Genomic DNA, 22,501 nt, shown 5'->3' on the forward strand with positions numbered 1-22,501 from the left:
CATTAAAAGGTCCCGTAGACCAGTCAGCTGGCAGAGCTGGGTTTTTTTTTTTTTTTTATCACCAACACCCCACTGCTCTCATGTGTCCTTCCAATGGCACTATCTGAACATGCTTATTAGTTCTTACTAGAATTAAATAATAAATACACTGAGTTCAGGAAATAGTTTCAGTAGCCTATAGACTGATCGATAACCACTGGCATTCCTGAGGGTGTGGTCAGTCGTGCTGCAAACACACACCATCCGAAGCATTTGAAACCCTGTTATAATGATTGTGGATCACGTCCAGATGTCATAGATTCATTTGGGCCAAACTATGTATAGGAAGTATGTGTGAGTTTGTAGCTTTTTTCCAATCTTATAGAAAACTTGGTAGAAAGTCTAATTCTAGACATCACGCCTACATCTCAACTTTGTGCAGAAGGGCTTTCATGAGGCATTATGGAAAACATCAGTGTATATTTATCACACATTAACAGACACACATCTCTTCTAATAACTGACATTAGTTTAATATATTATATGCTCTAAGCGTCTTATTATTTAAGTTTTATGCCAAATGCAGTAAGGTCTTCATGAAATCACAGATTTTATTCAACTGCACTCAAAAAATCCAAAAATTAGACTGCAAAGTCATCCTTGTATCCACCCAGAGTTTCTTCCAGATCAAACTTTGACTTTCTGACTGATGCTGATAAGTCATAAATCCATAAAAGCAGGCTGGGTATTTTCATTTTACTTAAAGTCAGTATGAAATTAAAGAAATATTCTACAAAAGGCTTAAACACAAATGTGATTTCACATTAAAACTGCTTGTGTACCACTTTTACTTTTGGTGAAGCAAGTTAATCTTTTACAGAAAGTCTCCTGAAATAAGTTTGAAAACCTTTAATTTAGTTCAGCATCAAACTGAGTTCAGCTCCTCCCTGACTGAAGGATTACTGCAGACTGCGTGACACAAACTCCAAATATAGAAGTGTTGGTGAAGGAGAGGACAAGGAGGAAACGTTTCAACAATGAGGCCACACCTTGACCTATAGATGCTTTGAAGTGCTGTAAAAACATATTATATGTCCCCAAAAATGCATTTTTATTTCGTTTTCTTACTGATCATGTCTGCAGTATCATTATTTCTTGGTCTCAGACTGTACATGCAGTTGTTGAATCCTATAGTGTGCCCCAATTCCATCAGGTTTCTTCCTAGAAAAGTGGAGTACGCACAACCTGCTAAAAAAACTAGATTTTTTAAGGTAGCCTAGCCTACTGTTGACGGACCCTGTTTTCCTATGATTTACTCAAATGTGGCTCTAAAATACACAGATTAAATCAGCTTTGTGAACACAGCAGAAAACAAATATCTGATTAAATCTTTGTGATGTCTATTCGAAGTTAAATTAGCTGTAACATTTTAACACATAAACATACTGCATCCCGTAATGTGTGAACTGGAGTCATTAACTGCCTCGCAGTGTGCCATCTGATGGGATGCAGGCAGTCAACAAGTCATTATGTAACTCCCATCCTGCCTAAGGCTGCACTCAGACCAATATTATCCCTGCGTCCAAATAAAAAAGACAAACACTGAAGCTGGCTCAAATCGCCACACTTTCTTCATAGATTATTTTGTAACTTGAATGTACTTCTGCTCATGTTCATGGACGTTAAATATCTGTAATAAAGTCAAACAGTAATTGGCCAGATTTTATTCTTGTGCCGAGGAGCGAAAACCCATTACCATTCAATGTTATTAGTCAACTGATGTCATTTAGAAAACGACTCTCAGTGTTTTCCTCTTTAACACCTTCATCGGAAAATCAACCTCCCAACGGACACAGCCAACCTTGTTGACGTTCCTGTTTGTTGATCCTGTTGGTGTCAGCTGCTCTCAGTCTGCTGCTTCAGCACATCAAAGAGCAGAGCAGGACACCGACCACCAGCAAATGATCAACTCTATAGCTAGACAAGAAGATCGATATTGAACGAAAACAAAGCCCCAAATCGCAGATGCTGCAGATGCTGAACAACTGGAGCCATTACAGGAAGTACAGTCAAATCAGTGATCTTGCTCAGTCTTGTCTATTTCTCAGGTGAACTCCCAAGTACTTGCAGTTTTTAACCTATTCTACACAGTCTGATGAAGACCAGGCACAGGGGAGGCCATCACCAACACCTTGGTCTTAGTGGTGTTGAGCTGCAGATGGTTCAGCACAGAACAAACCTTTACACAACACCTCTGTTTTCAGTCTCTTAGTCCCTGCTGATACATACCACAACAGCAGAGTCTCCAGAGAAAACACGGTGTGATGTATCTATCTGAGGTATTGAGGGTGGACAGGACTGTCACATATGCTGTGTAGGTTATCTATTTTTGCACTGCTGTCCTCACAGTTGTTCTCAACAAAAGAAAACCTGATAGTGACACTATCTTATGAACTATAAGTTAAATTTAATAAATGTAATTGTGTTACACATTGTTTTTTGGTCTATAAAAATTTAATTCAAATGAATAGGCCTTAGATTTTAGTCTAAAATGCTGATTTTTGTTTAAGTAATCTACAAATTCTAATGTCTTTGCTCAATAGTGCCTCAGAGTGGATCATGACATTGACGTGTGCAGCAGTAACAGATTGACCAAAGGCATTCAATCAAATAAAAGCCTCTGTGAATTTCACCACTTGTACCACTAAGATTCTCACAGTAAAATCCCTAGTTCTGGAAGTACTCCACCACCAGCGGGGCTCCATGAAAAATGAATGACCTTGGAGAGAGTGAGGGTCCCTAGATGATGAACTCACTGTAGATGAGTGTGCACTGAAAGATTTATACAACTATTCATGCACAGTTTAAAGCACAGCAGATATATGAAGGCTGTTAAATGGAGAGTGATTATAGCACTTATTTTAATATTCATACAGACCCACTCAGCTGTGCAGGTCAAACTGACCCACATTAGACTGGAAAAGTTAAATATTTTTACAAATGATTCCCAAATCAATGCCTTTTCTGGAACCTGGAGGTCAATATAAATAATCATAATTAGAAAAATAAACACTATTAAAAATAGAAGCCATGAAAAATAATATCCTTTCTATTCCCTTGAAAAGTCCAAGGCCTCCGATAAAGTGTTGTCCAGCAACTTCTAAAGGTAAAAATTTTTGTATCTGCTCACTTGGAGGTGAGGAAAATTGGCAAAGTGGCCTCATCTGGCCTGCATTACAGCCTCCTTGAGCTCTGTCCAAAAACACTGTCTTTTGTGTGTCTTTGCAGTCTCTTCAAGATAAATTATAGAAATAGAAATAATGCACACAAAAAGACAATATGTCCTAATAGGCTTTTCTTGGTGATGCACTTGAAAATGTGAAGGAGTAGCTGTGTGAAGAATAATAAAAAAAAGTTGGAAAAAGAAGTTTAATTCCTGTCCAATTTCACACCTATGCACACTGTACACTGCCTGTTGTGTATCAGCAGGTAGCACCCTTCCCTATCTCACTGCTTCTTGCTTCGTAAGCAAGTTGTTCATAATTTTCTGTTGGGTTCACCACTACAACTCACACATTTTCTTTGTTTATACAAAAGTATTCAGTAGTGCACATTTGAAGCATCATCTCATCTCATTTGGAGTTGTGTTTCTTCCACCTGGCAAATCATAGTCCAATAATCAATCTGTTTTAGCTTAAGGTTTCCATCAACTCCTGAGTCTCTGGCTTATGCTGAAAAATATTTGTTTAAAGCAGAGCATAGTTTAAGCTGGGAACACGGTGTGAGTGTAACCAACCATGTGCACATTTCAAACAATAAAGCTGTGGACTGTAAAATGAAAAAAAAAAAAGATGCTAAAACTTTTTAGCTGATGGAAACTGCAGGATTAAATGATAACTCTGAGTAACACTGTTTACATTACACAGTAATTCAATCAAATGTTAATATAACATTTTTGATTGGTGCAGCTTCAAATGTCTTTATGGATCTGCACACGGTAGTTCCACAAAATCCTCTATTCTATAGACGATTTATATTTTCATTATAAACTGAAACTATGACTGGAACTACATTTGGTTCTTTCTGCCTGACATTGTAGATTATGTGTCTGCCCATTATTGAGTCATACTGTTCTCTTCCACTGCCACTGCAGCTTGTGTTAAATTGGATTATTAACTGTAATGAGAAAAGTTTGTGGGCCTGAATGTTAAGCATATATTGATGCACACACTGTTGTCCACTTGGGGTGTGTGTGAGATGTTATGCATCTTCATATGAAGGAGCTGATATCTTTAAAGCTCCAGGCCATCTCCAGGCAGAAACAATCCTCTTGATATTCCTTCCATGCACACACACCACTGCTTTTCACTGCAAGTCTGTGTCAGCAGAATTTCTAATGAATTGCACAAAAGCCGGTTTACCATGCATGCACTCATGCACACACACACACACACACACACACACATACCAACTTTTCTTTTGTGCACGGCAAAATGGGCTTTAGGAAAGAATGAATGAGGTTTTTGCACACACAGAGAGGGAATGTCTTCCACAAATTGATTTTTCTTTTTCTTAATGATTGCCCTGTCACCAAGAATTGGTGTGTGACAAAGTATGGGCATTTTTATGAGGGTTTTATGTTTTGGCATCCTAAATGAAGACATAAAACCTGCTTGGTTAGTTCATTTTGCAAATGAGGATTAGCTACTTGAAAGAAATAATTGTTAACCGTTTAGTTGTGTAAAATATTGTGGTTTTATTGGACAGTGACAGTAAACACTGGAAACATGGTCCTCAGCCTGAACTAAGCCATAGATGTTGAATTAATTGCTAGGCAACATGGAGTGTTATCTGTAGAGGTGAACTCTTTCTATATCTGCTTAAAATATTCTTCTCTGCTAAAAAAGGGAGAAATTACAGTAGCTGGACACAACATCATGAACATGCACAATCAAATCCACTTTTCTGTCCCACTTCACTTACACTTCCTTGCATGTGAGATTAGTTTTGAAATAGAAATAGAAAAATTAATGGCTGCTAACACTACTCATACAGTTTGGCATTTGTCTCCTGTGTGACACAAGTGGCCAAAACAAACTGCAGGACTACAGGTGACTACAGGTTTTAAGCAACCATTCATCTCCTTTCAATTTTAACCATATTTTTTTCACTATACAAAAAAATCTTTAATGACAATATGATGAATGACATTAGCCTGTGCAAGAATAGCACAATGTTTCTGTCTGTTTCTCCTTGAATACATTCACACAGTGGCAGTTGGTTGTGCACCAAAAACCTATGGTAGAGAAAGAGAGAGAATCAATATTAGTATTCATTCTGTAACTCTTTTGTGCATCGAATAGTGTGAGTTTCCCACTTCTTGTTTCTATGATACCAATAGATTCACTCCCACCGGTGTAAGAAAACACTTTCTACTCTTCTAGTCAGTAAATGGAAATTACGGCCTTAATAACACTGAGTTTCATGTTATAAACATTTTGAACATTTTGATGTTTAGCCTCTACAAACATGACTGACTTCACTTCGTTTGAAGCATGCTATTATCTTCACAATGTTGAATATGTATTATAGACGTTCTTGCAATTAACTTAAAATGCTACTAAATTATACATTTATACAAGTATAGTAAAGCTAAAAATCTATACTGCTACAGATAAACAATAAACGCAATGTTTTTTGAATTCCACCAAAAATTTTAGTCTCCTCCTCACAGACAAATCTCTGCAGACACTGCGCATCCAGACAACCTGTGACAAATTTAGTAAAGGTTTCAAGGATCCAAAAACAAAAAGCAGAGGCACTAAAGTTAAGTTTGTCCTGAAACAAAGACACATCAGCAACAGTCAGTGAAGAGAAGCACGTCCAAAAGGAGAGCAGACATGCAGATAATCTTATTTCTAATTGTATTTCTGAAAAACAATTGTAAAAATAACAGTCATTAGGTTAATTTGTATATACTTAATAAAACCTCAAATTCTTCACATGACATTATTATAACAGTCTTTTCCTCAGCTGGCAGATGTAACATGATTAGTATGTAACATCTGCCCACTTTAATGCACTAATAGCACTAGCGGAGCCCTGTTCCTATTTACACACACACACATGGATAAAACCCACACCTTGCTCAGAAGTGATCACACCCACAGTTGCTCAACTATTCTGTTCCTAAGCAACTGATTCTCTCCGTGTGGGGGTTGCATGTTCTCTGCGTGTCTGTGTGGGATTCCTCCAGGCACTCCACTTTCCTCCCACAACCCATAGACAAGGAGCTGAGCTCTAAATTGCCCCTATTTGAGTGTTTGTAGGTGGTCAGATGGAAAAGGTGTGTGTGAAAAGCTCCATACCTCTGTGAGGGTAACAATTATAGAAATAAATGTTACAATAATGAATAACCAAAATCCTCATATGGGGAACAAAGGAGAAACAACTGGACATTTTAGAGCAAAGGAGAAATAGTTTATTGTGAAAAGCTCAAATTGCTGCTCAGTGTTCTTGTTTAAAGTACTTAAAACAAGTCCAGTTACCACTGAGCCGCAATTTTCGGGATAATCATGACCTGGATGACTGAGAATTGTCACTGACATTTATGTGAATACTGTTTACCTATGAGGAACAGCTCTGGGTTACAGAACTGAATGCTCAGAAAAGGTTTTAAAAAAACCTTGTTCCTACTGTGTGGTGGCACGGTGGTGTAGCGATTAACACTGTCATTTCACAGCTGGCTGCATGTGCTCCCTGTGTCTTTTCTCCAGAAATATGCATTTAGGTTAACTGGTGACTCTAAATTGCCCATAGGTGTGAATGTGAGTGTGAGCAGTTGTCTGTCTCTATATGTCAGTCCTGTGATAGACTGGTGACCTGCCTCACGTGTCTTCTGCCTCTCGTTCAGCAACATCTGGGAATGGATTCTGCAACCCATGAGAGGAAAAGCGGTTCTGATAATGGATGGATGCTCCATTTATCAGACCTTTATTGTGAAATCAATTAAATTAAACTTTACATTGTGGGGATGTTACCAGAAAACAATTGTACGTAAAATTGACACAGGGGACCAAAAAAGCACATCAAGCTGTCTCATGCTAATTCTTAGCCATGTTCAAGTCTCTACACAATGTAGAAGCATACACCATGTAAATCCACTGGAGATCTACAGCCTTAAATCATTCATTATTTTCACTGAACAGCTCAGGCAGAAATACATTAGACAGGCACAGGTCATGCATGTAGTCTCTGACTGATGTCGTCCTTCTCTGGTTCTTGGACTGTGTGTGTGTTTTAGCTGCTCAGCTGAAAATATTTTTGTGCATTTGGAATATTTAGTCAGATCATACTAAAATAAATACTAAAATAACAACATAAAATCAAATAAACACACGCTTCATGTTATGTGTATCCTCACATACAGTAAGAGTTGGTATAGGTCAATGTGTCAGGAAACTGCTCTTCATTTCTGCTGAGCATGACAGGTGTTGTGGAGGGGGAAAGATCATTTTTGCACACAAATGAATAATTTATGCTCTCAAATTTAAAATTTGCATGAACAAATTAGTTCTTAACCGATAGGATATGTTATGATAAATTATATGAGAGGGCATTAAAATTCCTGCATGTCACTGCCAACTGGGCAGTAGGAGGGATCTACTGCTCTTGATCAAAACGCAGGACAGAAAGACAGATGGAGTGAGTGTCTAACTCCATCCATCCAGCCTGTTGTCATTGGGGCAGAGAAGAGACAGACAGCCTCAGTCTGGATGTTTTGGTCCTCTGAAAGTCTTGTCCTGTCCCTTTTTAGTAGTCACTGATGTGGTGACTTCACCTGTTTGTCCAGTTGTTGACATTGCTCTCTCGTTGTATTGAGTCTGGAGGCGGTCCCTCTCAGTCTTCCTCCCTCTCTCCCTCCCTCTACTATCAATTACATTAACAGCAGCCTGAAGCATCCTCCTAGCTTGTTGCTCCATTTTGTGACAGGAAACCTTTCTGCTGTTACTTTATGGCTTCCTGCTACATTATTGCACAGAGTTGGTAATGGAGCTTACTCTCTATTCTACTCCAGGCTCTGCTCCGCAATCCAATTTCTCTTTCCAACACTAGACACTTTCTGGTGACGATGAAGTATTTTTATGGCTGTGCTGATGTCATCACATTTTTGTTTGTCCCTCAACTCCCAGGGCAGGGCTTACAGGAAAATGAATTATACAAAACAATGGAAACGATGGATGTTCTGCAGTCAACTTGAAGCCAATTTGCCCTAACATCACTTGGCTTATGTTTCGCTTATGTTTCCAGCTGTCTGTACAACGGGAAATGATCTGCCAAAATCTTTTATATAGCATCTTTTTCATCTTTTTCTATTTGTGTCAATTATATATTATTAGTAAGAAACTGGTGGAGACATGTGGTATGCTAAGTCTACCTTTGATTAGCACCAGGGCCAAAAATAGTACATCAAGCCATCCTATTCTAATTGTTAGACATGTTCAAGCTCCTGTGCATTGTTCAACAAGATACTGTGAGAATCCACTGCAGAGCCACAGCCTTAAATCATTCATTCATTTAAGAGAACAGTTCAAGCAGAAATTAGTTGAACAGCCGTGCAGTCCTGGGCCTTGAGCTTCTCACAGAGATTGTGTGTAGAGAGTAGTGTTGCACTTATCTATGCGCATAGACAGAAGTGTTCCTTTGAAAGTATCTCTGTGCATTTGAAATATTTAGTTGGACCTGATTTGTCGAGGTTCTTGTCACAGTAAAATTATGCTTAAAGATAGGTTCACATCTTGTCAAGTATAGCTTAAACAAACTCACACCCAAGGAGATTCAACTGTAAGTGTTGGGGACAAAATCTGTCATTGTTCTATGTAAGTTGTGGCCTCAGCAGTCTTACTTAATCAAATTATAAGAGTATATTCCAAACTTAGCCTTTTTAGTACAAAATGTTTCTGTAGCCAGTGTTTCATTACAGAGCTGCAGTGTAGTGCTTGAAATACAAGCAGTGAATTTTATTTTAAAAAGACTCGCTTTAGAATAACACTGGGACATTTGCTCAGGAAATATTTACAAGATGCCTATGGGTGACCTTTTACTATATACCAAGTGTAGACAGACTATTTAAAGGCGTGGTAATGAATGAAAAACAAATTACTACATGCAATATGAAAGGTATCTCTATTTTTGTATATATAAAATTGGATATTATCTACCTAGTATCTACACAGCAAATTCAATTTTATGTTTACTTTTATTCTGAAAGGGTGTTACTGCCAGCGGAAGTATGTATTAGTAATAGGTCTGAATCACTAGCTAAACTTTCACTTTTCTCACCAAACACACTGGTTATGGCGACGTTTTTTGGTGAGGTTTTGTCGGTGTATTCTCGAGCTGTGGAGGAAGACGATGAGGACCTCGATGAAAACGAAGAAGATGAACAAATCCGTAGGGAACTGGAGGAAAAGAGGTAGATAACGTTAGCCAGCTAGCACGGAGACAGGAAGTGATAAGTCAGAAAGCATGGAAGGATTGCGGTAGATTTAACAGAGTTATTTCCACTGAAGCAAATCTGTGAATGATGCTGAGGTGTTCATGTGAATGCTGCTCTTCCTCGCATTTTTAAACCCTTTCTGTAACATTAACTTTTCCACACGCCGCGTCTTTGTTGTCGTCTGTCGGCTATTGCTAGCTAACATGACACATGACATTTCAGTGACAAACGGTAACTTTAGCTAGTAGCAGGGATGCAAAGAGGGAGTAATACTTAGGTTTTTACACGAAGTAAGAAGTGAAATTGAGCATTTTTTGCACACCAATTTCAAAAACGTAATGCATTTTAAATCCCAAACCACTAGAGCTAAAACATTTATCTAATAGTCTCGTGCATTATGCAACAGTTTTGATATTCAATCCATTATAATAGTTATCTAACTAATCAAAACCGGCAGGTAACCTTTAACTACTTCTCAAGTGTGTGTTTTATAGTACACACAATTATTGATTACTTTGTATCATCAGCCGATTAAATGCTATAATGGAAATCTTCAGGGTGAAGCCCTAAACAGATGTCAAGCTACTGATAAAACTTTTTTAAAAAAAAGTGAACTTTAAAACACGTGTTTTGTTCTCAAATGTTTCACTTTCACCTTAAGACCTTTAACATGTAGGCTGAAATTGCCCAAACCAATTTTCAATTAAAATCTGATGCTTTCTGGGGAGCCCCTCGGCATCTGCTCCCTTTGGCTAGCCCTAACTATGGGTGTCAATGAAATATAGTGGAATAGAAAGTACAGTATATCTAAAACACAGTGATGTGGAAGTAAAAAACAGTACAATATGAGAGTACTTTATAAATATTGTTTGTTAATGAAGTACTTTGGTGAGAAGGGTTCTGGCCTTTGTCAGTCCATATGATTTATTAAACTAAAATTGTTTTAAAAATAAAGTATGAGAAAATTGAGAAACAATTCAATAAATCTTTGTTGTAATCTGCTGGAGAACTAAGGAAAAAAGTAATGGTGGTTTGTTGTTTTTAATGGTTCTGTTTCACAGCCCTGTTGCTTTTATTTGCTTCAATTTAACAGGTAACAACAAGTAAAAATATAAACTTTTTAGTTGCACAGTGTTTTCCATTTCTAAACCCACATTTCTCTTCACCAGGGAGATTCATCTGCACTGGAATCCTGAGGTCTCTGAGTTTCTGAGGTCTGGAAACAAGTTGCAGTGTTCAGACTTCATCCTTGCTGTGGGGCACAACGCTGCCAGTAAGTTGCTCCTGTATGATACATTACCTGTGATTATTCCTTCTGACAGTACATCCAATATTATTTCACATCAAATGCATCTTTAATGATCCCTGTGAGGAAAATTGGAACATAGAGGAGTCCAGTGATGGTAGCTCTCTTCAGGGATAACTAAAAACTAAAAATAATTGCAGATATTGCTGATGTTGATAATTTAGGCTCACAATATGCACACATTTATTTGGTAAAAAAAATCTTTTTACATCTTCACAATTATCGTTCAGGTGGTAATAGATGTATTTATGTTTTTTTGGCCTGTAAACCACAGACCTTATTTTCTGTCTGAATTAAACTCAAATTGAACAGAAGTGTCCTTACAGTTTTAAGTAAAATGCATATCTTTGGATTTTGACTTGCCAGACAAAATCACAGAGACTCATCTTGCTCTGTGGAGAATCTCAATGTGCATTTGTTTGACCATTTTAATGTCACCATGTCAGATAAATGGATTGTAAAAAGAAAAAAAACTCTTGTCCCATGGTTGGTGTTGTTGAATACTGACAGGATCTGTCTTTACAGGGTTTCTGTCAGTGTATGTTCTCACCTCTGCAAACTGGGACGCAGTGGGACATGCATCAGTGTGGAACGAGAGGAGCCGGCCTGCAACTGTGCAAACCAGTGGGGAGTCGGCATGTATTTTCTACAGACACAAGGACAACCCATCAGTGAGTAACACACTCAACAAAATAGCTGAGAACATTTCAGAATGTGTCTGGCATTTCACAAACAGCTCCAGATTGCTGTAAACTCAATAATCATTCACTTTAATGGCTTTGCTCCTAACCTGATTAATGCTACAATATTAAAAGCACATAATAATAGCTATACTTAGATCATAGTTAGACTCAGATATGTGACAAATTAAAGGAAGAACCTGAATAAATTGGAGAAATATAAGGAATGCAGATGCCTCCACTGACAACAGAAATTAATCATAGAAACAACAAGTTTGTTGAAGCAGTTTATATGATTGCATCAATTCAATTTTTTCAAGTTCAGTTCTCACGTAAACTGTCGCATCTTATGCTACTGGGGTGATAAAACAGTCTTTGTACCATAATGCATTTCAAGAATAGAACATGAAAACACAGGATTTATGAGCCCTGGTAATCTGACGTGCCTTGCATGAACTGTCATAATATAGAGTTACAACCCACAAGTGTGATGTGTGTAGAGCTGTGTGAGGTTAATTTCATCCTGGTGTCATTTGTGTGTGATTTAATCAAGATAAACACTGTGAATGGCTGTGAGTGATAGCACTGCGCTGCTTAGGATGCGTCAGATTTATCACACATTTCTGTCCTGCTGCCTTTAGGTAGTTGAAGGAATTTAATGAACTGAATGAAAATGCATCATATAATGTAAAGCATCTCTAGATAACAGATACAATCACTGATTTATTTATAGATCACTGGTTCACTAAAATTCCTGTTAGCATCACCTCAGTTTTTAATGCTGTTTTAAGTGCACCTATAGATTAGAGCGTGTGTGTGTATCTTTTAGGATCATTTTGTCAGCGAAAGTTATAAAAGGGGATGAATGGGTTAGAATATGTGTGAATATTAAACTGCAGTGATGAGTTTACTGTAATAATATATTAATTTTTATCTATTAAAAGAAAATGATTGAGTAATTAATTCATTTCAATCGTTGATTTTAAGCAAAAATGCTTAATACGCTGGTTCCTGGTTCTAAATTATTTAGAATTATTTCGGGCTCTTGGACTGATAGACCCCAACTTGCTCGGTATAATGTGATGGCCATGATGTTTGTAAAATATGATAAATAAATTGTGAAAGTTATTCAGTGACTCGCTCGCTCTGGTTAAATGCAGACTTCGTTTATAGACGTCTATTCTCACCACAATAAGACCTCATTTAATTCTTTCTTCTTCTATTTCAGTTGTATTTGTATGTTTCAGAATAGTATAAATATAACTGGAATCAACAAATGTTGCATAAAATGTCTCTTGCAGGTTTTGATATGCCAGGTGACTTCCTACATTGCGGAAGATCAGCTTTTTCAGTGGGCAGAAAAGGTATGTTGGTACACCTAAATCATTTTGATGACACTGTGATTAGGTTGTGTTGTTATAAGACATTTAAGGCAGCTTCTTTTTCTCAGCCTGTCAACAGAATTTAAATTAATTTAAATGTATTGTTCATGTATTTTCATGAACCACAACAATGTGGCAACATAAGGAGGAATATATCAGCTCAGGCTCTGTTGGTAAAGAAGGGGTACACACTGAGGCGTCTATGTGAGTCATTCATTGGGTTTGTGGTTCAATCCCCTCGATCTGACAATGCCTGTTGATATGATGAACGTCAGAATTGGGAAGAAATTTAATTTAAATGACTTAAATGATGTTTTGTGCTGGTTTGAAAATCTCATAAACTGTGGATCTTCTAGGATTTTCACACAAAAGCCTCTAGCATTTTTTTTAGAGAGAATAGTATGGAAAAATAAGAAATTTCAACAATAGACAACAGTAACTCTGATAACCAGGCTACAACAGTGTTATTATAAACCCATATCACCAAAAATGCAGGCTTAGGTTTAAACTGAGTCATTTCGGCTTGGTATTCAGAGTGTGTATCTAATAAATTGACAACTCAGGGCCTGTTTTACTAAAAGTTTGCATGTACTAAATCACGTGCAGGAATAATAAACACAGCTGGTTTTGATTCTAACTGTGTCATAACCAACACTATCGACAAATGTATGTAATGTATGTATAGATAGATAGATAGATTCTCCACACTTCATGGTGGGACACCAGTGAAACACACAAAACCTTATTTAAATGCGAACACCTCTACTGTGTTTGCACCTTTTGTCAGTTACGTAGGTTTAATTAGTGGATCACTTGCAAAAAGCGCGCAAATAAAACACTTGCTATTTAGGGTCTTAGTAAATCAGGCCCCAAGTGTGCAATAGTTGCTTGATTATTGTCCTATTTCAAGCACTGTTACATAATAGTGATCAACATCAAACATGCAGGTATTGCTTAGGGCAATCACCATCATAAAGGTGATGTGTTTCTCTGTCTCATAGGTTTTTGACTGTCTGCAGCACAGAGAGCTAAATGTGACTGTTCTGTCAGATAGCTCTGTGGCTGATTATAAGACAGCAGACTATCTGAGCAGCAGCTCTCCTCCTTTCCTTCGCTCTCTGCACACCAGTACTTTCCATGGTGAGCCTGTCTGCCAGTCGCTGGAGCAACCCAACATAGTTACTGGACTTCCAGCAGCAGGTATGACTGTTGTACACTCATTAATTAAAGTGTTACTCATTTTCCCTACACAGGTTTTCTCTTTCACTCCCTGATTCTTGAAAGCACAAAACAACAAGATATTTCAGAGCTGTATAACTTAGCTTTCCTTCTCCTCTCCCTCATCTCTCATACTGCTCTGCATGTTTAGTAAAGCAGGATCTCTTGAGATTTGAAGAACAGCAGCTCTATCCTTGCAAATGAGGCCAGAACTACATTAAATCCAGGAAAAAAACTTGCCCTTCCCTAGAAACTATGTGCTCCGCACTGACTTTTATTTTAAGTTTACAAAGAGACATTTCGTCGTAGACCTTCATTGACACTATTTGTTAATTATATATCCAGCTTTTGCTGGGTTTTGATCCTTTGCTTTTTCTGTTGAAGTGTCCTTGAATGAGATACTGAATCCGAGATTTCTCCTGATGTGTATGTATGTGTGGAAAAACTTGCTCTGGATGAATACATTTGCCAACTGAATGAAATGTAGTGCCATTAGGCAGCTCTCCACTTACTGAGCTACATGGCCTTGCATCCTGATTTGGTCATTTTGGTGCTTCTGCACTTAAATACACCGTCAAAACAAACAGATACATCATCAGGATAAAGAACTTTATCTCTGAGGACTGACAGGTTAGACACTTGAAACCCAGATCACTGATTCTGATTGTTTCATTGTGTAGTTGTGTGTAACCTTGCATTTTTCTACCTTGTGCTGTTTCATCAGTGCTGAACCACTGCCAGGTCCACTGTATCGCTGCTGTTGCTTACCAGTGCTACAGTGATATCACTGGCCCCGACTCTGTCACCATGGAGACATATAAACCTGCATTAACCAAGCTTGGCAAGTCTATAGAGGTGAGCTGCTTTTCTTTTTATATCTGAGTGGGGCTTTTCATAGGTCAGAGTGGGGAAAGAAAGGAACAAAATGGGGATGGGGAAGTGAATAAGGCTTCAATAAATAACTGAAGAGTTTCCCCGTTGTTCTGTTGTACCATTTCAATCCTCTGTATTTCTTTCTCTCTTTAGCTGGACTCATCTCCGAGCACAGATGTCCTCCGTAAGTTTGTCAAAACCACCGACATCCAGAGTAATCTTTATATCTGAAAAGGTCATGTTGCACACTGTGCAGTGCAATTGATTTCTATTTTCCTGTGGTAAAATACTGTCTTTTTTAAAATAAAGATATTAATTAAACAAATCCCTTGTTTAACTCTAAGTGGTTTAACAATTGACTTAATTTATACGGTTGTACTCAAAGAGGGGTCCCATTAGTTTCCACAGAGAGGGGAATTATAATTGGCACGTAGTTTTGTGCAGTTCTAATTTATGATTTACAAATTTAGAAATGAATCAACTTCATACTGAGGAGTAACTACAGTGTGCACTGCATCATACCTTTATAAACCTCTCTACTACAGTATTGTAATCAGGTTAGCAAGTTGAGATATTGAACAAGGAGACACAGTTGGAGATTTTAAATGGTTTTCGTGTGGGGGAAAAACTATTGTAATGACTTTAAAATAATTGTTTACTTGACCTCTGACTGTCCGTCAGTCCATCTTGTTGGTACAGAATGTAGCAAATGCTAAATATTGAATGGGTTGCTATAAAATCAAACACAGATATTCTTGGTGCCCTGAGAATAAAATGTATGAACTTTGACCTGCAAATACATGCAAAACTAATAACCTTTCCAAGCCTTTAGTCACCTTTCGGGTTATTTTTATGTAATTGTCTAAATGTGACATTAAATCTGTACTGAACTCCTATATAATGAATATACTTACTTTTTTTTACTATGTTATATCAATTGTGAAATGGAAAAAGTTTGGAACCACCAGGATTGTTCCTAGGCTTGGGCAAATGGAGTAACCAGTAGGAAGGGCCTTGGTCTGGTAGGTGGGTAAGAGGGCAACAGTCAACAAAACTTTAAAAAGAAATTCTCTGCCGAGATGGGACAACCTGTTGGGAGGATGATCTTCTCAGAAGAAGTCCTTCAAACAAGTCTTTATTGTGGAAACATACAAATTACATTTAAAGGTGTACGAGCATAAAGAAATTATTGTTATTATTATTAATTTTTATAAATGATTATCCAGTTTGATGAGTGCCATCACACTGCTTGGTACTAATGAGAAGTGCTGGATGTCAAGTGGTTGCATGTCTGCTATCGTCCTCTGGGGGCGGTAATGCACCAGTGAGCTGTTTGATGAACACCAGAAAACAAAAGAAGACGAACTGAGGGAAACTCAAACAATCAAATGTGTTGTCATGTAGGGAGAAAAACACGCGGTTTTAATTTTCTTATTTTACTGAAATGCACGGCATTCGCTGTTTAAACAGTATATAAAGGCATAAACATACGAAGATATTCTTTCAGCTAGCTGTAAGATAGCAGCAGCTTACGTTTGCCTGTTTAACGAGATTAGCCATGAGTGCTAACAGAGTTATAGCTTCAACAAACAGAAATAAAACTTCAGTCTGTCGGAGCAGAGGTCGCCCGGCATCCAGAGCCAGCAAGGTGCTGGCCGAGAGGAACCAGGCTGTGGTGGCTGTAGGAGCCTGGGTGGAGGACGGACAAGACTTTCTAGAGCACCCGTCTGTAAGTTTGGCATTTAAAGCTAATGTTAGCTTAACTAGCTTGACTGTTGCTAGGCTGCTGAGAGACAGTTATTGGAGTCCAGACAGCTGCAGGGTCTATAAAGACATTAATTTAGTTTGTTTGGGTAATATAATTACAAAACCACCCATTGTTTAAATTAAAACAAAACCTAAAGTCAAAGATTGAAGTGATATCTGACATCTTTGCCACACACTAGACTTAGGCAACAAGTTGCTATTCACTCTCCAAGTCTGTATTATTGTACTTTTTAAGTGTTATAAATATTGAGTTTTGCTCCACAGTTTTCATGGTGATGTGTATAAACAGGTCTTTCTGTCCATCTAAAAGCCTCTTGACTCTGGTGATATTTTTCTCCATCACATCTTACATTAAAATGTGAGAGGGATTTCTTTAACTGACAGAAAACCATTGTATGGTTTTATTTGCCTCTAATCTGTTTATCTGTATTTAACTGACTCATTAGCTCTTCCTGTTGTACCGTTATACTATAATTTCTATGTTAACTAAAGTGGTGCCGTAGTAGACAGTGGTCCATAGTAATACACTATTTATTGGTTGGTTTGCCTCTCTACTGTTGTAATATTTGTAATAACCAAAATGTAATGAGTGACTAAAGCTAAATAAAGATAAATGCAGTGATGTAAAAGCAAGATAAAATGGAAATATTCCAGTAAAGTATGATTACCTTGAAATTGCACTTAAGTACAATACTTAAGTTATTGTACATACCTTAAAATAACTTAATGCCTATGGTTTGAATTGGACAAACAATTTAATGATTACTGTTTCTAAATTATCTCAAACCTAGTTTGGTATTTTTGCACTGTAGTTTCTTGTTTGAGTATGTATGTATTTATCAATCTGCACAGCCTACTGAATTGTGTTACAGAGTTTGTCTCAACTTGTAATTTGTAGGTGAAATTGTGGGCAGATTGGAGGAGCTGATTGTACAAAGTCACATGATGTAAACTGACAATTATTACTTCTGTAATCCAAGTTTTCTCATATTTTTGTTTAGGCTCTTGCTTTGTTAACTGAGGAGCTGCAAGCAGAAAGGAGAAGGGAGAATGAAGCCAGCCTTCAACGTTTTCAAGATGAAGTGCGCCACCGTGTGGCAAAGCAAGCTCAAATCTTCAAGAACAGACAGCAACTACAAACTGACCGAATGGTAAGAGGTTACAGTGACAGACAGTGAAGTATTAATGAGAAAGATTGGAGTGCACTGGTAGCCTAATGGTTAGTGCGCACACCGTGTAACCGCAACACCCCTAGTTTAAGTTGAGGTGGGGATCTTGTTGCATGTGACACCCTCTCTTTTTCTCCAAGTTTCCTGTTTGCCTTTCTACTGTCAAGCTATCAATGTTTGTGAGGAAAAAATAAATTTATTTTAGAAACGTAAGCTGGTCATAGACGCGTTATGTGATGCGAGTTTAACAGCATAGTGACTCTGGCTGAGCCCTCTGTTCTTGTCTGATTCACCTCATTATAAAACTGTGTGTTTGTGTCCAGGTGAAACCTGACAGGAGAATCCCACCACAGCATTATGGGTTCTGGGCCCAGCATGCTTCAGCTGGTGTGAAGCTGATGTCTGCAGGAGGTGCCGCAAAACAGAGACTGATGGAGGGAAGCTCTCAAGAGGTGAGGGAGTGTCACACAGCAGTGCCATGCTAGAGCATAATTACACAAATAGAGATTGAGCAAAGTAAGCTTATGTTTTGTTTTCTGCTTTGATTTATGTCCCTTTCATATCATACCTGTACTGAACAGATAATTTTTTTGTTAAGTGAATACTTTATTTTACTGATTTTACTTAGTAGTAGATTTTACTAAGTAGAGTTCCCTGATGTATTGTCATTAGGAGTTACTTATAAAGCCAGAAACACTTAATACTTTTAAAAGCTAATACAGCAGCAGTTTAATGTTTGCCTCAAAATGCTAATATGTAAGGTGTAGTTGGGCCAGAGTGTTTGTTCATCAGACAGGACTGTAGTTTCAAATTGTAAACTAAGTAGTTTTCGTAATGTAATTTCGAATATATTTGTAACATTTTACTTTCAATGTTGTTTATTGTCCTTAGAAGTGATTGTGCTGCTATGTCCAACATGTCTTCTATCATATCTTTTCCTTATGAGGTCTTATTTTTTCCCCGTACACAGTGTCAAGTGTTTTAGACAGTCACATGATCGGAATATTTCCTTGTGTGAGTGATAAAATAATGTGACAGTGATTAATGTCAAGTATTATTTTAATTCCATCATTTTCCAGTCTAGTGAAGGCATAAGGCAGGTCCGACTCAGACTGGCTGCCTGTCGGAGTATAGCACATGGGGAAATGACATCAGACCTTCCTGGAGGAAAATGGAACATCTCTCCAACCAAACATGTGAGCGTCTCTCTCACACATTTGTTCCTCTTTTTAAACACATAGTTCCTATATTTGGGTGCGTTCTTGCACATTCAGAATGCACATTCAGAAAACACATTCAGATTCGGGGCGTAATGAAAATAATTTTCCTCTGAACCCAACAGAAAGCTGAATCTCACATGTTGAGAAAAGAGCATGAGATGGAAGAAGAGGAGGATGTTCAGGAAGACGAAGCCGAGAAAGAGGAAGATGATCATCTCTTCACTAGTCAATATGAATGTCCCCTTGTTCAGCAGAAGGTTAATGAATACACTGGATACAGCAGTGGAACCTTTAATCATGGTTCAGTCTGTGTTCCACATCAGTGACTTTCCAATAAAATCGTCTTGTTAAATATCAATTTAGGAGACGTGATGTTTACATATTCATTAATATCACATTTTCAATCATTGCCATGTCAGCCCATAATGGACAGTCCTGAACTAATGCAAAAAACATTTGTATGGTAATATGTTTTTTGTCCTCCCCACTGAACTCTCACCTGGCCTAGTTTCCCTAAAACATACATCACATTCTCCAGTACTCATAAACCTGTGTACTTTAAACTGTATGACCAGGATGTGGCCCCTAAACTGCTGAGATAAAATAATTATGTGTAATTGTTAATTCCATTACACCAGAGTTTACCACATGACTGATTAGATAATGAAACCATACAATGTTAATGATAAATATATCCATATACACTAAGTTCCATTTTCCACTAATGACTGCAATTTAAAACACGTTTAGGCTTTTATAAAGGAACAAAACCCACAAAAATAGTTTCATTTCTGGTTTCCATTATGTGCAAATATTGGTGCAAATGTGTTTTAAATGTTCAAAGTAATGAAATAATGTGTCAACCCAATGCAACGGTGTGCCCCTTTGATGTGTTGGAGCTCTGTAACATCTCAGCTCTTGGATACACAGTCAATACTTTTAGAATAAGAAACATAATGAATATGTGACTGTAATAATATTTATTTAGCCAGTGCTGTCTGCAGCTTGTTAGATTCATACTAATTGAAGCTGGTCAACCAGCAAATGCAATTTTTAAGGCATACTGACTTACTCTGTTCTGGGGGTGTATATGTTTCAGGTGAGCACATCTATTTGTGATGGACATTTGTTGTTGGAAACTGACAGATCACAGCCTGATTCTGATTTCAAGTCCAGCATCAGAGTCCCACAGGCCCTGTGGCCGCTGACTGACCCAGAAAAGCTGAAAAGACAGGTAGACAACAGATTCTGTTTATGCATGTTCAGATCCTATCATACCAAATGTTACGGACATCTTTCTTTCTACAGCGCCAGTCTCAGTTCCTGATGCACCGCCGCCTGTTCATGAACACTGAGAGAGAGCAAGTGAAGGAGAACAATCAGCAAAGGGAACACCTAAAGAGGACAGCAAGGTGACATACTGTATTTTCTTATCCATAACTTCCTCTTGATTGTGTGATTCTGTGCCTGATCTGAGATAATTTAGTCACACAGTGCATCCACAAAAAATAACTGCTAGGTTTTTTAAATAAAAAAAATTAATAAAAGGTCAGTATGTGTCTTCCAAAGGCCCATGCAGAAGTATCAAGACACCAATAGATTTTATTATTTTGCCAAAAGATTGTTAAATACCCCACTATTATGGGGTGCTATCACCTTTCTAGAAGCCCTCCCCTCTACTCAGCCATCATTTAATGAAAATCTCAAATATCCCTGCCATCACTGAAGAATCAAAGCACAGAAGGAACAGATTCGTCTGGAGGAAGAGAGAAAGTTGGAAAGAGTTCGGCACCTTGCAGAAGCCCAACAGAAGCTGGAGGAGAGAGAGCTACTCATTCTGGAGAGACTGAAACTTGAAGAGGAGGAGAGGGTTGTGGAGCAACGGAGGAGAAAAAGAGAGGATAAGGGTAAAGTAGCTGCAAGGTAATTCATGGACATCGATTGCTGTAATAAATATAAAATAACTAATACATTTGTAAAGTTATATATAGACTTTTTGTGGCTTCAGGGGAAGCTGGGAAAAGTTTAATGAATTGAAAGTTTTTAATTAACGTTTTTGGGGACATAATTGGTCATTTGTTCTAGTCGATGCTTTTATATAGAGGGCTGTCATTAATGTTCAGCTTCACTCATGAATGTAAATGACAACACATCTCAAAATATTTTAGACAATGTCACCAAAACTGAACAATAGAAACTTCATAAAGGTAGAATTTGTGGCACAGCTGTTAAGTTAGCAGTAAGCAGATATACAAAATAATGTGAATATTTTTAATGAACTCTTTGTGAACATTAGAGCAGTGAACTAAAAGGCAACAGTGATACTTTTTCCTTTGTACTATACCAAACTAACCAAACTAAATGCACATCCTGAAAAAGTGTAATTGGCTTTATGAAACTGATTGCAAGTCTTGGCAGGTTCATTGAGGCTCTGAGAGCTCAAATGAAGGAGCGACTGTCTCAAGAGAAGCTGGAGCTCCCTCCTCTTTGTTGGTGTGCGGACTCTTTCTGGGACTCCCATCCAGACACATGTGCTAACAACTGTGTCTTCCACAACAATCCCAAAGGTACTCACTGCACACACTAACTGGCTGTCTAAACGTACCACTATCGAGCTTTAATCGAATTATACATTAATAAACTGTTAACACTCACATTTGTCTTTTCCACAGCATATTCCCAGGCGTTACATTCAACAATGTTAAGTTTGGATTTACGATAACTGAAGCTAATTCACTGCAGTCAAAATTAGCTTCTAGAACAATGCTACTTGCTGTCTGTTTGAAGAAACCACAGCATATTTGGAAATACAAATCTTGTCAAACATAGGGTAAGAAGAGAAGATTAAAGTCATGATGTCTGTCTGACATAGAGAGTACGATGAAAACACAAACATTCATGCTTTCCACAAAATTAATCAAAATGACCCTGAACAGACTGAACTAATAACACACTAAACTACCGTAAGCAGGTGAATATCTTCATCATAATAACTGATAAAATAAAATGCTAGCATGTAACTCAATGCACCACCAAAGGTTAGCCTTACAGAGCTATTTGCATGACCGAAGACTGCCTCGTCCTGTGGAAAACATTTAGCTGTTTATTGAAAGTACCTAAAAAATTATACAGCATCACTGAATTTCCTTTTGGTTTATTTATTAATAATGAGGAGATCTATATATTAGCATACTCATTATATGTAAGAAATAATAAAGCCAATTAACAATAGTGAAACATCAAGAAAGTCAGTACATGTGTGAATTGAGAATGTATTTTTGATGTGTTGCTGTTTGTTGTGTAGGATTTAGAAAAATCTACTGTAATTTATGTTAGAAAAACAAATGTCATGTTTTTAAATAAATTTCACTTCTTCTTCATTAGAGCCAAATATGAATGGACTGTATA

The 22,501-nt window shown here is 37.6% G+C and overlaps 2 protein-coding genes across 2 annotated transcripts; both read left to right on the forward strand.

Annotated features, from left to right (window-relative positions):
* The first annotated feature begins 9,259 nt into the window (after positions 1 to 9,259).
* psmg1 (proteasome (prosome, macropain) assembly chaperone 1) lies at positions 9,260 to 15,826 on the forward strand. The gene is made up of 7 exons (XM_026372578.1): positions 9,260 to 9,454; positions 10,648 to 10,751; positions 11,310 to 11,455; positions 12,766 to 12,828; positions 13,848 to 14,046; positions 14,789 to 14,919; positions 15,091 to 15,826. The coding sequence occupies exons 1-7, from the start codon at positions 9,336 to 9,338 to the stop codon at positions 15,166 to 15,168; spliced, it is 840 nt and encodes a 279-aa protein (XP_026228363.1). The 5' UTR covers positions 9,260 to 9,335; the 3' UTR covers positions 15,169 to 15,826.
* A 21-nt stretch (positions 15,827 to 15,847) lies between these two features.
* ccdc15 (coiled-coil domain containing 15) lies at positions 15,848 to 22,200 on the forward strand. Its single transcript, XM_026372577.1, has 10 exons — positions 15,848 to 16,666; positions 17,706 to 17,855; positions 18,197 to 18,325; positions 18,953 to 19,069; positions 19,216 to 19,350; positions 20,193 to 20,327; positions 20,402 to 20,505; positions 20,822 to 21,016; positions 21,512 to 21,660; positions 21,766 to 22,200. Exons 1-10 carry the CDS (start codon positions 16,496 to 16,498, stop codon positions 21,813 to 21,815), a joined length of 1,335 nt encoding a protein of 444 aa, XP_026228362.1. The 5' UTR covers positions 15,848 to 16,495; the 3' UTR covers positions 21,816 to 22,200.
* The last annotated feature ends 301 nt before the right edge of the window (positions 22,201 to 22,501 follow it).

This window comes from Anabas testudineus, chromosome 14 (assembly GCF_900324465.2).
Source record: "Anabas testudineus chromosome 14, fAnaTes1.2, whole genome shotgun sequence".
NCBI lineage: Eukaryota > Metazoa > Chordata > Actinopteri > Anabantiformes > Anabantidae > Anabas > Anabas testudineus.

Bases quoted from the DNA above. Each gene is read 5' to 3' on its own strand.
- psmg1 (XM_026372578.1), top strand. From the start codon at position 9,336: ATGGCGACGTTTTTTGGTGAGGTTTTGTCGGTGTATTCTCGAGCTGTG. The intron at 11,456-12,765 runs GTGAGTAACACA...TGTCTCTTGCAG, and splicing joins GACACAAGGACAACCCATCA to GTTTTGATATGCCAGGTGAC. The intron at 12,829-13,847 runs GTATGTTGGTAC...TCTGTCTCATAG, and splicing joins TTTTTCAGTGGGCAGAAAAG to GTTTTTGACTGTCTGCAGCA.
- ccdc15 (XM_026372577.1), top strand. From the start codon at position 16,496: ATGAGTGCTAACAGAGTTATAGCTTCAACAAACAGAAATAAAACTTCA. The intron at 16,667-17,705 runs GTAAGTTTGGCA...ATTTTTGTTTAG, and splicing joins ACTTTCTAGAGCACCCGTCT to GCTCTTGCTTTGTTAACTGA. The intron at 21,017-21,511 runs GTAATTCATGGA...AAGTCTTGGCAG, and splicing joins AAGGGTAAAGTAGCTGCAAG to GTTCATTGAGGCTCTGAGAG.